The sequence below is a fragment of the Manis javanica genome, chromosome 5, assembly GCF_040802235.1.
Source record: "Manis javanica isolate MJ-LG chromosome 5, MJ_LKY, whole genome shotgun sequence".
NCBI classification, from domain to species: Eukaryota; Metazoa; Chordata; class Mammalia; order Pholidota; family Manidae; genus Manis; species Manis javanica.
In genome coordinates, this window is record NC_133160.1 from 40,917,180 (window position 1) to 40,933,987 (window position 16,808).

The window sequence follows — 16,808 nt, forward strand, 5'->3', positions numbered from 1 at the left end:
AAGGATGCGGAAGAAGGGGAACCCTTCTACATTGCTGGTGGGAATGTAAGCTAGTTCAACCGTTGTGGAAAGCAATATGGAGGTTCCTCAAAAAACTAAAAATAGAAATACCATTTGACCCCGGAACCCCACTCCTTGGAATATACCCAAAGAATACAACTTCTCAGATTCAAAAAGACATATGCACCCCTATGTTTATCGCAGCACTTTTTACAATAGCCAAGATATGGAAGCAACCTAAGTGTCCATCTGTAGATGAATAGATAAAGAAGATGTGGTACATATACACAATGGAATACTATTCAACCATAAGAAAGAAACAAATACTACCATTTACAACAACATGGATGGAGCTGGAGGACATTATGCTCAGTGAAATAAGCCAGGCAGAGAAAGACAAATGCCAAATGATTTCCCTTATTTGTGGAGTATAACGAAGCAAAACTGAAGGAACAAAATGGCAGCAGACTCAGAGACTCCAAGAATGAACTAGTGGTTACCAAAGGGGAGGGAAGTGGGAGGGCGTATGGGGAGGGAGGGAGAAGGGGAATGAGGGGTATTATGTTTAGTACACATGGTGTGGGGGATCACGGGGAGAACAGTGTATCACAGAGAAGGCATATAGTGGATCTATGGCATTTTACTACACTGATGGACAGTGACTGCATTGGGGTATGAGTGGGGACTTAATAATATGGGTAAATGTAGTAGCCAAATTTTTTTTTCATGTGAAACCTTCATAAGAGTGTATATCAATCATACCTTAATAAAAAATTTAAAAAAAAACAGTGGGCTGTTCATTGCCATATATAACGAATGAAAAAATGTAGTATCACACTTGCTGTTCTTACCCATTGAGACTCTATAGCCTAGTGCAGTGGTTTTCCAGGTGTGGGGCCTACAAAAGCAGCACCTGGGAACTTGTTAGAGATGAAGGTGCTCAGGCCCCACCCCAGATCTGCTACCCCAGCACCCAGCGATCTGTATTTTAACAAGCCTTTCAAAGGATGCTGGTGCACAATGACATTTGAGAACCACTACTCCAGACAGGGTAACTTCCAAGTTTCTCCTCTAGAAGGAGAACCAGGGACCTTGGGGAAGACAGCTTCCTGGGACATCAATCGAACATTTGCTCTCTCTGCCTAAAGGCCTATGGTGTCTGCACTTGTGAATTATTTTCATGTGAAATAAAGGGAATACTATGTTGATGTTTATTCTAGTGCTGTCAAAGAATTATTAAGAAAACATTTGGTTAAACAAAACCATTATTGGAAAAGAGAAAAAAATATGAATATAGAGCTCTGTTGTTTTTATAGTTAATAAGCTTAGGAGTGGTTGTCAAGTTTTATCCTCTGCACGATTATAATTTGAATGAGGGCAAATTTTTATTAAAAAGTTCATACTGAATTATGGAAAACCCACACATTGCTTTCATCCTGAACTTCAAAATTCCAAATCAACATCTAAAAATTTTTATTTTCACCACTTAAAATAGCATGTTTGAACACTGAAGGAGCAACTATTTTAGAGGGGGAAAATGGCAGAAACATGAAAATGAGCTTTTCACTCCCCACAGTAATGTGGGACTGCTGGCTCTTGGAATGTACATATACCGAATGTAGCCTCCCTGAGGGACGCTTGCCCTCAGCACGTGTACATCTCCAGTGATTTCCCAAAGAGCCATGTGAACAAAGTAAAGCCAAGAACCTAACACTTACTCAGATTTTACTCATTTAATGCTGCAGTTCACACATAGGCGATAAAATTTCATATTTTTCTCTGAATAATTGTCTCTAGCCTCAGTTTCACCTTGTGCGGGCAGATACATCTCATGAAACCACTCCATCCATCTTTCTCTTGTCGATGCCCCGAAGGAAAGGCTTTGTCTTCTGAATAACCTAATTTATTTCCTCTCCACCATCTTGAACTTTGTAGGTACTCAGTGAACAGTAATTGATGACAAAGATACCTAATAGCTTTTGAATTTATTCATGGACTGATTCTTCTATTTAAAGAGCATCTTTATATACTTTCTGTTCAACAAAAAAGCAAAATAGCATTTCATCCTGCCAGTTCTGTATTTAACATCTGCATAGAGCACAATGTGCATCTGTTTTAAACAAATGTGTAGGCCCACCAGTTATCTTGGTTCATTAACATAAAGGACAATAGAGGGAAATGTAGTTTTTAGAAGGAAATTTAACCTTAGGGCTTAAAGTTAATGGCAAGTACAATTGTTTTGTTTATAAGAGAAAAGAGAGCAAAAACATCCCATTGTAATGCTACCATGCTAACTTTATTTTTGGTCATAATTTTCCCAGTTATGGTATAGACACCAGGTTATGTGCATACCTGAAAGCCATGTAATTTATGGTCAATTTGCCAGCATAAGTTAACTAGTAGAATAACCATAACCATGAGCATAAGCATAAGTTGATTTCTAACCTTAGTTGCACCGTGAAATCTTTGAAAGACTTTGGGAAAGTTGTTTAATTCCCATATGTTGATTTCTTAATCTTTTCTAAAATGCTACATTAATTTATTTCTTATTATTGTCATTTCCTAATGATTATTGATTTCGTGTAGGATGCTCAGTATCTCTGTGAGACAGTGCAACTTCCCCAGGGAAGGCTGTTAATGAATAGTGTTTGTAAAGTACTTGGAAATCCTTGGATTAAAAACTAACCACATCAGAGTAAAAATATTTGTATTAACATGCCATATGGGGAAACCATATGTTCTCTGTTAAGAGGGTGTGTGTGATATTGAAAATAGCTCTCTGGTGCACCACTTGGTGCTATTTTTACACCAAGATACTCCCCGGGCAAGTTTGTGTATTCCAGGGTCCCACCTTCACTGCGAGAGGCTGCAGGGCTCAGGCCTCCCCCAAGCATTTGTTGAGCTTCTTATTGAACAGTTGGAGCTCCACTTACCATCACACAAAATATATGGAAGGGGCAGTTGCACACTACAGTTTCCATGTTTCTTTTCATTGAACACGTGTCACACTTAAGCCTTCCTTAAAAGATACATATGCTTTAAAAATAATAAGTTCAATCTTTTCCTCTTCCCTTTACATGCACAAGTATGCTGTTTGGGGACATTCTTAGAAAGCAATAGGACCAAGATGATTGCCTTCTCTGTCCTATCACTGAAGATCAACCATGGGTCTTATACGCCCTCTGTGAGTGAGGCGTGGTTGTACTAATCCTTGATTTTATTTTGAGTACAACCAGGTGCTAACAGCTGGGAGAACACTGCTCAGCATTTTCAAGGCTATGCTGCCCCTCCGCCTTCCAAGAAGGTGCTGTCGCTGGTCTGGATAGCTGTATTGTAAAACGTTCCACACATATTCTCCCCTGGCCTGAGGTAAGGGGACCTTCAGGATAACTGGTCCAGTAGGAAGACAAAATGTTGATAGGTGTCTTTAACAAGTGCCCGGGCTTCATCTATCTTCCTTGAAAAATTTTGCCCCACATGATATAACCTTATTGGAAAAGGAGAAAATTTTCCTTCTTTTTTCCCCTGAAATTTTTTTCTGTGAACAATTTTTGAACTGGTCATACAAGACCAAGTACAGGAAAAGCATAGTTTATTAATTCAGAAATACTGAACACCTACCATGGGCTCATCCTGGGTACTTAGGAGACTAGGCAGTGAAGCAAAGATCCTCACCAAGGCAGAGCTTGCATTCAAGAGGGGGCAGACAGACATCAACTCTGAACATAATACCTACTGGAATTATGCATTAGAAGATAATAGGTGATTGAAAAGGTCAAAAATAAAAATTAAATCAGGTAAAGGAGGATGGTGCGTTGGGGGTGGGGTGGGGGGAAATTATAAAGTTAAGTGGAGTATTCGGCATTGACCCTCATTGAAAAGGGGACATTTGGACAAAGACTTGCAGGAACTGGAGGCAAAGCACAGCAGGCAGAGGTGGACAGGCAGCCTGAAGACCTGGGAGAAGAGACCACAGCGTGCTGGAGGGACAGACAGTGAGGCCAGTGTGGCGGGAGCAGAAAGAGGCAGCAAGGAGATGAGAAAGTCAGGCTCCCCACAGGGGCCTCCACCCCGCAAGGTCTTGTTCCCTTCAAGCGTTTTAGAGCATTTGAGTAGGCGGATGGCATGAACATTGTAAAGAAACCGTCTGGCTTCTCTGTTGAGAATAGACTTTGAGGACAAGAGCTAGAGCAGCAAAACCCACTGGGAAGCCATTGCCACAGACTCGGAGAGACGGGAGGGAGGCTGGACAGGGGCTGGCGGAAGCAGGCAGACTCTTACTCCTTGTGTTCCCTGCATGCCACTACATTTGATTCTTAGGAACCATTATTTGTGATCAAAGAGATGTGACATTTTAAAACAAATCCACAATTTAATGAGATTCAACCAGAGGCTTGGATTGATAGCATATCTTTCCTACGTTGAGAACTGGAACATGGTTCAAGAAAAAAAAGAAAATAATTACGGCGTAGGAGGAAAGGACTTTTTTTTTCCTTTTAATTGCTTGACAAGTGTTTGTGGAGCCCCTGCTGGGTCTCAGGTACTGTGCTGGGAGCAGAGGACACCACAGAAAAAGCAAAGACATCTAAGCAGAAGGTGCAGAGTTTAGCTATCAAAGGCCAGAAGAAGTCATGGGAATCTTCTAGGCAAGAGAAACCTTAGGTTTGGGCAGAATCCAGACCTGAGTTTAAGTCCCAGCTCTGCCACTAACCGTGGGACTTCAGTGAAGTCACTTGTCCCCCACCAACACCTAATTTCTTAATCTGTAAAAATACAGATAAAAGTCTAATTTAGTAGGATTGTGGTGGGATTCACAGAAATGAGCATGAGGGGTCTAAGCGTGTAAATGCCTGATGCTGAGGAGGCGCATAGGAGGCCGCAGTCACCACTCATGTTACATGATGACCAACCACCATGCCCCTTTTCTCTGCCCTGAAAGATGCATATGAGGCTTCCACTAGAATAATGAGGCAGCCAACTCAGGAATGTACTTTTCTAAGATTAAGCTAGAGGAACACTGAGAGGAACATAGCCAATATTCAAAAAAACACAGTTTTGTTGAATACCGTTGACCCTGAACGATGCAGGGGTTAGGGATGCTGACCCCCTGTGTAGTCCAAAATCCCTATCTAACTGTTGACTCCCAGAACTAAACACTAATAGCCTCCTATTGACCAGAAGTCTTACTGATAATACAAACAGTAGATTACACATATTTTGTATGTAATATGTATTATATACTATATTCTTACAATAAAGTAAGCTGAAGAAAAAATGTTTTTTCAAATGGTTACAAGTCTCCAAAGAATTTCCAATATAATTATTGAAAAAAATCCACATAGAAGTGGACCCACACAGTTAAGTCCATGTTTCTCAAGGGTTAACTATAGACAAATTGGCTGATGACAAATTTTTAAGTGTTTGGAACTGTTTCCCTCCCTCCCTCCTTTTCTTCTTTCCTTTCTTCCTTCCTAAAGACATTAAGTAATGCTGAGCAAAGGTAGGCATACAAAGGGGAAGAGGTGCAGACACCCAGCACAGAGTTTAGGTGAGGTCAGGAGGCCATCTCTGTCTCAGATGGAAGGAACTAAGGAGGCATGACACCTGAATATGTGGTCATAGATGCTGTAAAAGATATTACTGAAAAATTGGCAAGACCTGAATGTGGTCTGTGGCTTAGCTAGCAGGTATGTCATCGGTGCTAATCTCCTGATCTCGTTGGTTGCACTGTGGTTATGGAGGAGAATGTCCTTGTTTATACAAAACATACACTAAAATACTCAGGGTGACAGAGGTGATGATGTTCGCAACTTATTCTCAGTATGTTCAGGAAAAAAACCTTATTGTACTGTCCTTGTAACTTTCTGTTGTTTAAAATTATTCCAAAATAAAAAACAAGTTCGGAGTTGTAGCTCTGCTCACCTGACTGAAGTGTCAGAAGAGCCGGCCATTCCATGTTCTTAATGTTCTCTGCTAATCCATATGAGATTGTAGCTCACTTCCTCAGCTGTTGTTACGTGAAGGATTTTTTTTCCATTTTTGCTGACCCACAAGTTAACTATTTTGCATAGAGAACAATGTTATGTTTCCCAGGAGACAGTAGTGGGCTCTGATATCAGCTGACTGGGCTGAAACACTGGGGCCATCACTTACTAGCTATGGGATCTTAGGCAAATTTCTTAACATCTCTGTGCCTTGGTTCCTCCATCTATGAAGTAAGGATAAAAATAACACCTACCTCATTGGGTTCTTATTAGAATTAAATATGATAAGCTATGCAAATAACTTAGACACTGAGAGGAACATAGCCATTATTCAATAAATGTTATCAGGTATTTCGCAGTATCATCCGGCTGCCCATATAGCTCTCTTAAATATAATGTAAACATCATTGATGGCAGTACATGCTCTTTGAGAGCATTCCTCTTTTAAATATGCTGAATTTATTTTTTGAGTGTGTGTGTACCTTCTAGAGAATTTTGGAGTGTGTGAGATGAAGATGTAGCGGGCTGGCAAAAATACAAAATTAAAGACTGAGTTCCTTTTAAATAAAAGAGTGCCAACTTAAAAAAAATAACTTTGGGCCTTCCTGACCTAAGAAAAATTAATATAACATTTGTATTAATCAGTTATTGTCACAATAATACTGTGTAACAAATCATCCCAAAATACAGTGCCTTATACAAAAATATTTATTCTCATGCTTACCGGTTGCAAGTTGACCACGTCTCTGCTGATGTAGGCTGGGTTCAGCTGGGCAGTTTGAAGCTATGAATTGCCTCAGGTTGGCTTCAAACCGTGGCTTGGGTTTAAGTCTGCTCCATGTATCTTTCAGCCTCATTAAACCAGTATCTTCAGGGGCATCTTGTTATGGCAAATGTGAGGAGCACAAACACCAAGTCCAATTGTGCAGCACAGTTAAGCCCTTTAACTTCATACCCACTAACATTTCATTAGCTAAATCAAGACGCATGGTCAAGCCCAGCATCAGTGGTACACAAAATGTTCTCTGCCCACAGTGAGAGGACACTGAGATGTATTATCCACTACAGGGACTGGAGAATTGGGACCAAAAATCTAGTCAACAAGCCACTGTTGTTAAATTGCATATGCTCTGCCCAAGTCTGGAAATCTCAGAAACCATCTAAGAAAAGCTAATGGTACACAGCACACAGTCCACAGCAGATTGCTTCTCCAGTAGGATGGATTTGCTATGATTTGCTTCCCCTTTCTCTTCCCATCTCCACACAGTTCTACAAAGATCAGAACAGCAATTTGTGGCCCCAACATTGAGATTTTGCCCTTGTAAATCTCTTTCATACAGAAATAAACATGGATTCCATTTTTACCATCGACCAACCAATGGTGCCTTCCTCCCACTTAGATGAATTCTCTTTACAGTATGAGTCTGTTATTTTTTCTATACAATTCCTGAAATATCCTTGCACATAGTACATGCTCAATAAATATGGAATAATATGAAAGGGGGAGGGGCAGGATACTAACATTAGAGAAACACAAGTGAAGTGACCACGAGAACTGTCACAGATCACGGTGCTTTTTCTCATGGGAAAGCAGTGTTACGTGCCTCTCAACAAGAAGGCTATGGAAATTTATTATCTGAAGTAAATATGTGATCTTAAAGGTGTATTAAACTGAGAGAATTTAGCTTCTGTGTGACATTTTTCAAGTTAACGTACGTTGTCACTTCCTTGTGTTTCCTCACATTTATTGTAAGTCTTTTAAATCCCTTCTAAAAACTAGAAGTTTACATTCCCCACTCTACTTAACTTTTTATTGTTTATGGGTCCTGTGAAGATAGCTAGACAGACAAGGCTGATAAAAAGAAAACTTGTTCTTATCAAATACTTACCGGTAACTGTGTAATGGGATATTTTTTTTCCTACCCTGGAAGCCCACTGTTTCACTAAAAACTCAGCCATTTGAGACATTTTAAATGGATGGAAAGTTATAAACCAGCCAAAATGCCCTTCTAAAAGAGTGAAATGAATGCTAATCTAATTGCCCGAGAATGCATAAACTGGGCTTTGGAAGCAAGACTTCTACACTGGTTCCCCCTGCTGGATTTGAGGATGCACTGTCTTTAGAAATTGAAAGCAATATACCAAACCTTTTCATTTGAGGGCATGTTACTCAAATGGCCAGTCCGGCATTCTTCTAGAATGGATTTACTCCGTGATAAACATGCCAAGTGTCCCTTGAGTTTGCTTCCAAAGGGCATAAATACTGCAACTAGAACACTGTGCAGACAAGACTCAAAGTGGAAAACAAGAGTGTGACACTTGGATAGCTGCATTCATGGGGCAGCATGCACACAGATACGGGTAAAAACCGGTAGGAGCAGATCAGGAAAACAGCCAGATTTGTTTTTATTATAAAGGTGGACTTGGGGATCTCACCACCAATTTCCTTTTCATGCATTTAGAACTGCTGGAACCAGTTCCTCACCTTCCTGTGGGTTATTTGTTGTTTCTCTTTCCCTGCTTATCTTCCTCTCTTCACAATAAAGCTTTCTTTACCCCCATTCTGTAGGAGATGTGGTAAGTAGACTAATATTAAAGGCAGCCTGTCTCTGCAGACTTCAAGCCTGTTGTGAAATCTCTGTTAAAATGTTCATCCATTGGAGAAGACAGACAAGCTAGCACATTTCCCGGGCTTGACTCAGTCTGTTTGGTGGGAATAAGGGGGAAAATACTGACCTGGGTTTCTGTCACGTGCTCCTGCATCAACTTACCCCTGTTAGGGGAGCTAAGAGCACAGTGCTGGCTATTTCCTTCCTAGAGCAAAAGCCAGTGTCACTGCCTGCTCGGAGAATGAGAGCAGAGAAAATGTCAGATCGTCGTGTGGTACTTGTAAACATGCCATTTGGAACGTTGGGTTTAGGTAATTACAGAGCTGCCCCAGGCTCTCATATTAAGTTACCTGTGTCCCCATGACAAGTTGCACGGTGCTGGCAGAGGGAATTGTATACATGCTTACGTATTCATTGATTGCATTCCTTCCCCACTTCAGAGTGTCATTCTTAATTATTTTTGTCATGCTATTAAACTTTTTCACATCAGTTCCAAATGTTTTTCCTTCTACAACTCTGTTCAGTAGGTCATTTTTCAGAACGTCTTGGTGAAATGTTTCCCCATTGCTTCTGAGGCTCTTGTTTTAGCTCTACTAGCTGAGTCATCTTCTGGGGAGGATTCCCCATCTTGCCTCTGGATTAAGAGCTGGTGGTAGTAGCAGATGGAGTGTCAAAGCACTCCAGCAAAACAAGGTTAAGTGATCTGAGCCTGACTGTGGGTCAGGAATTTTTAAAGGGCTGCGCTGGGTGATTCTTTTTCACCTTGTAGCATTGACTGAGGTCATTCGACTGCATTCAGCTAGCAGCTGGGCTGGACTGGAAGGTGCGAGGAGGCTTCACCCATGCATCTGGCCCGTCAATGCTCCACCGCATGGCCCTTCTCTCTCTGCATTTGTTTCTCTCTCCTTGGTAGGATAGCCTGAGCATCTTTACAGCATGGTGGCTGAGTGCCCAGAGGAAGAAAGTAGAAAGTTCTAGTCCTCGGAGGCCTTGGCGTAGAGGGCCCAGAACATAACTTTTAAATTGTATTGATCTAAGTAAGTCACAGAACCAATCCAGATTCAAGGAGAGGAGAGATAGATTCCACCACCTGAGAGACAAAGAACCTGTCTCTTTAATCCATAGTAATATATGTTGCTAACTTCTGTGTTTCTGGTTTCTGTACTTTAGCCACATGTTTTATATTTCATTCTTGTGTCTTAATGTAGATTTATCATTTTTAAAAACAACTTTCAAACAAAAAGGGAATTGGACACCCTCCCAGCAATGACTTATAAAATGCCTCTATTTGCCTTTGAAAATTTTGTTTTTCTACACATAAATCCATAGATATATATTACACAATTTAAGGCAAAAGAAAATTTTAACTAGCTTCCAGCATATAGCCACCTTTGCACCTGTCTAGCTATTTATTTTTCAAGGAGTTATGTACTATGGCATAAATTTGACCAACATAATCTGTTCATGGTGAAATATTTCATAGCATAGATATGTGTAAGTTAAGTGAAAAAAGATTTTTTTCTTGAAGTATATATCAAACAGGAAAATAATGGGCACAGAAATTTAAGTCTCCTTACACAGTACATATTGCTTGAGTTAAGGGATAAAGCAAATTGGAATTAAAATCTGTATTGCATTTTGGGAAATGCTGTGCAGGGAGTGAAATGTTACCAGTACTGCTGAGTGAATTTTGTTTAGTCCAATATTTCATCAAGCAAATCATGTGAGAAGAGACGAATATAAATGTACCTATTTATGTAGGTAATTTTTCTGTCTCATGCCTGACTCCTCTCTCTGCCGTGCTTTGGGGAGTCACGGTACATTGGTTACAATTAATTTCAGTGCTGCATATTAGCCATAAAGAGATATTTCATAAACTGACTTGATGTATTTTTTTTTTCCTCTGTGGTTTTCTTGAAAGATGAGAATGGTCCAGAGGAAAAGCGAAGTGCTGAAGACGTGGAAGGGCATAGCCAAGAAGCAGGTGGGCTCACATTTCTTTTGAGGAGTCTCCTAGGCTTCATCCACAGAGATGAACACTGACTTCACTCAGTTCTATTTTCTAAAAATGCTCATACCTTTTCACCAGGTGAACTTCAGGGTTCATTCAGGTCTCCCTCAAGAAGCCACCAACTCTAAGAACTATGAGTGACAGTGCTTCCAATCAGAAGGGTACATTCTCATTGCTCACTCACCAGTTCCATGTAATGACAGTTTGCTTCGTGATGCTCTGAGGATGGGCACAGAGGGTGGTGGTACCAAATCAGAGCTTGGTTGAATTAGGGCAGGCCAAGGTTAGCAGATTTAGTTTGAGAGGTAGGAATAAAATGGAAAATGTTCAAAGGAAATAAGGAAGAGGCTTTCCCTTCATGAGTGGAGTGCTCTTGACTCTTTTGCATAAAATTCTGAAATGCCACATATTCCTTGGCATGCTGTAGGAGATGGTGTCACAAGCCTGACTAGTCCCCACACAGAGCTAAAGTGTAAACCAAAGCCTTCCTGACATCTCTGGTCCAAAACAGATGCGTCAATGGGATGTTTATGTGTTTTCTACTGCAGATTACAAATTGAACATCTTAAAATAAAATAACCCTTAAGACCCAAAGGAGTTCATCATCACCTTTGATTTATTGGCTCTTCTACCCATTTTTGTACGCAGGCACTCTCTCCTTTAAAAGGATGACAAGCACAATTATGCTGTTATCAACATAACCACCAAAATAAAAATATCCATCTTCCCTTTAGTTTTCAAATCATTCTCCCAGTTTTAATAAGCCCCACAGAGGGGCATTTTTGAAATTGTGGGCACTGTCTAATGTGTGTCAGGCACATAGGCCATATGCTGAACTCTTGGAAACAGACCAGATAGTGTGATAAGTTTTTCACTGAAAACTTCCTACATTAACCTTGGAACTTTTGCTACAGAACTGGAATCTTTTATTATTAACCTGGAAGATGGAATTGAAGGAGGCCAATCAGAGAGAGCACTGAAGCAAGGCAGGAAGAGCCTTGTGCACCAGCCGCTGGGTCAGCTGGCTCCCTTTGCTGAAATGTAGTCCTTGCAATGAGATGAATTTTTGATACAGCGAACCGTTGTTGTCCGCCACCCGCCCCCAGCTCATTATGCTCCATGGAAGATGAGTCTTATGTGAAAAGCTGTCACTGCTTTTACTGTGTTGCGCTGACAAGTATTAGTCAACTCACTGCTGACAGCTGAGGCCATTCTCTTGCCGCTGAGGTTTCCCAGGTTTTAGTCATTTACTGCTCTGTCCCAAATTATTTTATCAACATATTTTCTCACCCCTGTTCATGCGCGCACACACACACACACACACACACACACAGACATGCATGCACACACATTTGCCTGGGTTTTACTTATTTATCCTTTTCCCTTTAATCAGTTGAGAACAGGCAGTTTCTTAATTGGATTTGGGATCATTTTGCCTGTTAGCAGAGAGTGGTAGAATATAAGCCAGCTTCTCCACCTCTTGAATCAATAGTGTTGTCCCTATAGTATAGACACCTCACAATGTAAGGAGGATCCTACACATACACTCCTGAGGGCCTCCTCTTTCTCTAATAAGTGACCCACTGACTGGTACAGAGTCTAATTGCGGGATTCATCTATGAACTCGGCCAGTGTCAACATACATTGTTATGTCCACTCTGCCCACTTCATAGCCTCCTTAATCTAAGTTCAAAGAAATCATAGATGCAGTTCTGGCCATTAAAGCCCTTTTGAGCTCCTGTTATGCTTCCGAAATAAAAATAGCTCCTTTCACTCCATATAATTTCCAGCTTCAATTTTGATTATACAACTCCACAGGCCTCTTCTGTATCATGAAAAAGCACAATTTCAAGCCAGCATGATCCAGCAGTTTTCACTGCTGTCATGATCAAATCAAAACAAAGTTGTAAATAACATTCTTCAGTCATTTGAAAAATACACATCAAGGGTTTACTGTGATCCAGGCACTGTTCTGGACACTGGGATACAGCGGGAAATAATACAGATACTATCCCTGCTTCCTCGAAGCTTTTCTTACCTTTTCTAATTTTTTGGAGGGGAGGGGTGTGGGGATCCAAAAATAATAGACAAAAAAAGTATAAGGTGACAAATGCCCTGCAGAAAAATGAGATATGTAGAAGGAATACTGAGAAGGCAACTTTCCATTGGCTAGATTTGGTTATGACTCTTTAAAGAAACAATGATTAAGTGAAACTCAATGATGAGGTAGTAGCAGAGCATTCTAGATGGAAGGACCAAATAATGCAAATGCCTCAATTTTAGCATGTTGGAGAAAGAAAGCAGAGTGGCTAGAGCATGGTGGATCAGGGGAACATGGTATGAGATTTGATAAGAGATCAGGACCAGATTGTCTCTGATTCTGTAAGATTTGGTTTCATTAGAACTATAAAGAGAAGCCATTGGAAGTTTTTAAGTGGTGGAGAGACATAGTCTATATTTTAACAAGCTCACTTTCCTGTGAATGAAAAAATTGGTCCAAAGAGCCAGACTGAGACCAATGAGAAGGATATAGCAGGAAAGTAATGATGGAATTTTTCTGGAAATCAAGACAAAAGGCACTGATGTGTTATGTTCCAGAGATAGAGATTAACAAGATGTGCCAATGGGTTAGATGTGGGATATGGGGTAGAAAGAAATACAGGATAAGTCCTAGGTTTTAGCATCAGTAACCACATGAACAAAGGCTCTACTTCTGATGTATGGAAGATTGGCCACAGGGCAGTTTTTGTTGAGAAAGTTAGTAAGTTTGGGCCATGATAAATTTGAGAGGTCTCTTAGCCATATGGAATGTCAAGAAGCCAGTTAGTTATGTGAGTCTGGATTTCTAGGAAGAAGTGTGAACCAGCAATACAGGTTTGAGAACATTGGCATATAAATGAGATTTAAAACCATAGAACTGGATGAGGTTCAGTAGAGTGTACATGTAAATAAAGAAAACAAGGGGACCTAGGACACAATGACATCTAGATATGGGTCAACAGGGAAGAGCAGACACACATAAGTGTTTCAGGAAGAACAGAGTACTTTCTATGAAATACCACTGACAAATCAAGGTACAAAAATAGAAGTGACTGTTGAATTTGGCAAAGGGAAGTCATTGGCACCATTGACAATTTTGGAGGAATACTGAAGTCAGTGGAAAAAGTCATGCAAAGACTGTGATGAAGGGAAGTATAGAACAGTAACATATATAACTCTTGTTTTTATAGGGAGCTTTGCTGTGGAGGGAGCTAGAGAAATGGGAAGATGTGACATCAAGGGAAGGTTAATAGTTTGTCCTTTTATATGCAATAGGAGATTGTCACCTAACAAAAGAAAGTGGTTCAGCATCTCCAGTTATCCCTCTACTAAAAAATTGTATTCTCTGTTCCAACAGAGACATGCCCTGAAAGTAATTGTCATAGACATACGGACAGAAGATATGCTAGAAAATACCTGATTTGCCTTTAAGTGTTAGTTGTCATGCATGTATGAGTTGTCTTCAGTTCCAAACCTTGCTACTGCATGAAAAATATACATATTTTTTCCAATTGTCAAGTATTAACTGTTTCAAATGATTCTGATAATCCTTGTCTTAAATTTACTATTTTTATGTTAGTAAGTTATTATCTTGGAAGCTATTATCCTGGAAGCCAAGTGTGAGTGGAGCCACTGCAGTGCTGCTCATAGTGAAGAGAAAGATCAGCTCTGATGAGGTTAATTGCTGCTGTGAGGCAGCCAGGGACCCTTAGTCCTCACTGTCTGCTTGGGTGACATAAAATCTCAAACGGCTTTTTGGTGCTTTCCTACAAATGGTGCCCTTCTCCTGAGCCTCTGCTCTGACAGCCGTCAGATGTGCTCCCTGCCGTCTGAAGCCCAGCATAATGGAGAAATGCTGTGCTAAAAAAAACAAACTTTAAACACACACGCATAAAAGCACTTTATAGAAACTTGCAAGGATAAGCTTTCACAATCTTTTACTAAGAAAATAATGTACCATTGTTCTAGAGGCAAAATACGAAAGAGTAATAGTACCAACAAATAGTATTCTTCACCACAAATAACTTGTAGTTCATTAGGCTCTGTCTTAATTAACGGTTGCTGTTCAATTAATGACAAACCCTAACACCTTCAAAAACCATTTGGTGTATTAGAGCCTCAAACAGGCTGAGACGTCCTCTGATGGAGCGGGGAAAGCAGGCAAGAGGGCTCCAGGTAGGCAGTATTAACACTGAGACACTGTTTCTCGCTGCCTTACAGAAGGAGTCAGTGCCGCTGCTGTGCCCAGCCCTGCTTCAGAAGAGGCAGCTGAAGTCTGTAAAGATCAAGGTATGAAGTCACTTACTACATCTAAAAATCACAAACTCTTAGATCATTTGGGTTTTGTTTATTTGGAAAAATGAAGCAGTGAGCAAAGCTATCTAATTGTCTTTAAGCATCTCTATTTTGAACACAATCAAATATCCCACCCACTGTGTTTATTCCATATCTGCCCTTTTCAGGATTTATGTATACATTTACATTCATTCCTCTGAAAAGTAACTGTTTGTGAAATAAGAGAATGATTGGAGAAATTATGTTTGAAGAAGATGTTTATTTGAAGCACCAAAAATTAGGCAGCTCTGTTTACAGCTACTCATCGGGAATTAAGTTCAAAAGAATGGCGTTTGGTAACCACCTACCGGAGAGTTCCATGATGCAGATGTAATAAGAAAGGAGAAATGTTTGGAAAACATCCTTAGAAATAAATCTTTGACTAGAATCATTCCTCATTCTATGGACGGTTACCATGAGAAAAGATTGTTGATCCAAGTATCTCAAAAGAAGAAAAAAGTAAAAGAAACTTTTACGTAGATTTCACTTGAAAATTTGAGGAATGAATAGTGGGGACATTCATGTGCAGATGATAAAGTTAAAGGAAAATAAAATAGTCCTTCTTTTCTGTCTGATTAATTGTCCTCACACAAAAAGGTAATGTTATTTGATATCCGTCATTGATAACTACTAAAACCCCTTTTGGAATGGTAGACAATATTGTTCTATTTACACAAATGGACATCTAGCAAACTTTTGTATAATCATGCTGTAGGCATTTTTCAGTCTATAGTGATAGGAAAACAGATTCATGTTCGACATTGATACCTGCTACTCCTTGAATTGGTACTTAGAAAATCGAAGTGATTTTAAAATTTTAATACTCAACTGTTTGTATCATTCATTTAATTTCATGTTGCCTGGTATGTGGGTGTTTCTAAAAGAGACATTCCATGTAATGTGGTAGTTGCTAAAATTAAGAACTCTGGGGTCAGATTGTTGAAGCTTAAATCCCATCTCTACTGCTTGAAATTTATGTAAACTTTGACAAGTAATTCAAGGAATTAACAAGTAAATAACAAGTCGTGAACCTCTCTGTGTTTTAGTTTTTTCCTCTGAGATTGGAAATAATAATAGTATCTACCTCACAGAAGGCAATATACGTGCCAATTGTTCAAACTATTCACCTGCACGAAGTGCATAGTGGGCTTCTCAGAAGAAAGACTGATGGAGATTAGGGAACAGACATTGATCAGGGAGAGCTCTTGGAATCATCTATGAAAGGAAAAAGAAAGAAACAGAAGTGGGGAGAGGGAGAAGGTGAGCTGTGAGGCATTCTCAACAGAAGCAGCACCTGGTCTAGAGACACCATGACCCTTCCAGATGCTCCATTTGGGGCGACAGAGTCAAGCTGTAAAAACCCCCCACTGATAAGTTCTCTGCCTTGGGAAGGGGCTGTGGCCTTGGTGAGGTAGCTCTCCTCCTCTAAGGAGGTAACACTGGAATCCTGAGATGGGTCAGGAGTGCCTGCAGCTGGGAGAATGTGTTCCTCATTCCTAAAGGGAGATCAGACATGTACCATGCTGTTATTTGTGGCGCTCCTTTTCTTGTTCATTGACAAGTTTTAAATTAATCCCTTGGCATCTCCCTTCGTACTATTCAGGTGTGTGTTCTTACATCCCTGTTCTTAAAATGATTGGTATATCTAAAAATGTAAATAATGTCAGATATCCACAGAGGCCCTGACAAGAAACCCGAGTTAATCTTCTAGAGAGAAATACACCTGATCAAGTCAGAGTGAAAAGACAGAAAGTAGTGTCCCTCCTAAGTAAATAATTTTGGATGATCCAGTCATTTAGCTTGTGATAAAAAACTTGAAAGGTCATGAAG

At 40.1% G+C, this 16,808-nt stretch overlaps 1 protein-coding gene across 3 annotated transcripts in view; it reads left to right on the plus strand.

Moving 5' to 3' along the window:
* MACROD2 (mono-ADP ribosylhydrolase 2) overlaps positions 1 to 16,808 on the plus strand; it is a 1,939,939-nt gene that overhangs the window by 1,801,131 nt on the left and 122,000 nt on the right. For all 3 annotated transcript variants that reach the window (XM_037022462.2, XM_037022461.2, XM_037022460.2), the window contains exons 11-12: positions 10,515 to 10,577; positions 14,865 to 14,933. In XM_037022462.2, coding sequence (XP_036878357.2) covers positions 10,515 to 10,577; positions 14,865 to 14,933 — 132 coding nt within the window. The remainder of the gene's footprint in view (positions 1 to 10,514; positions 10,578 to 14,864; positions 14,934 to 16,808) is intronic.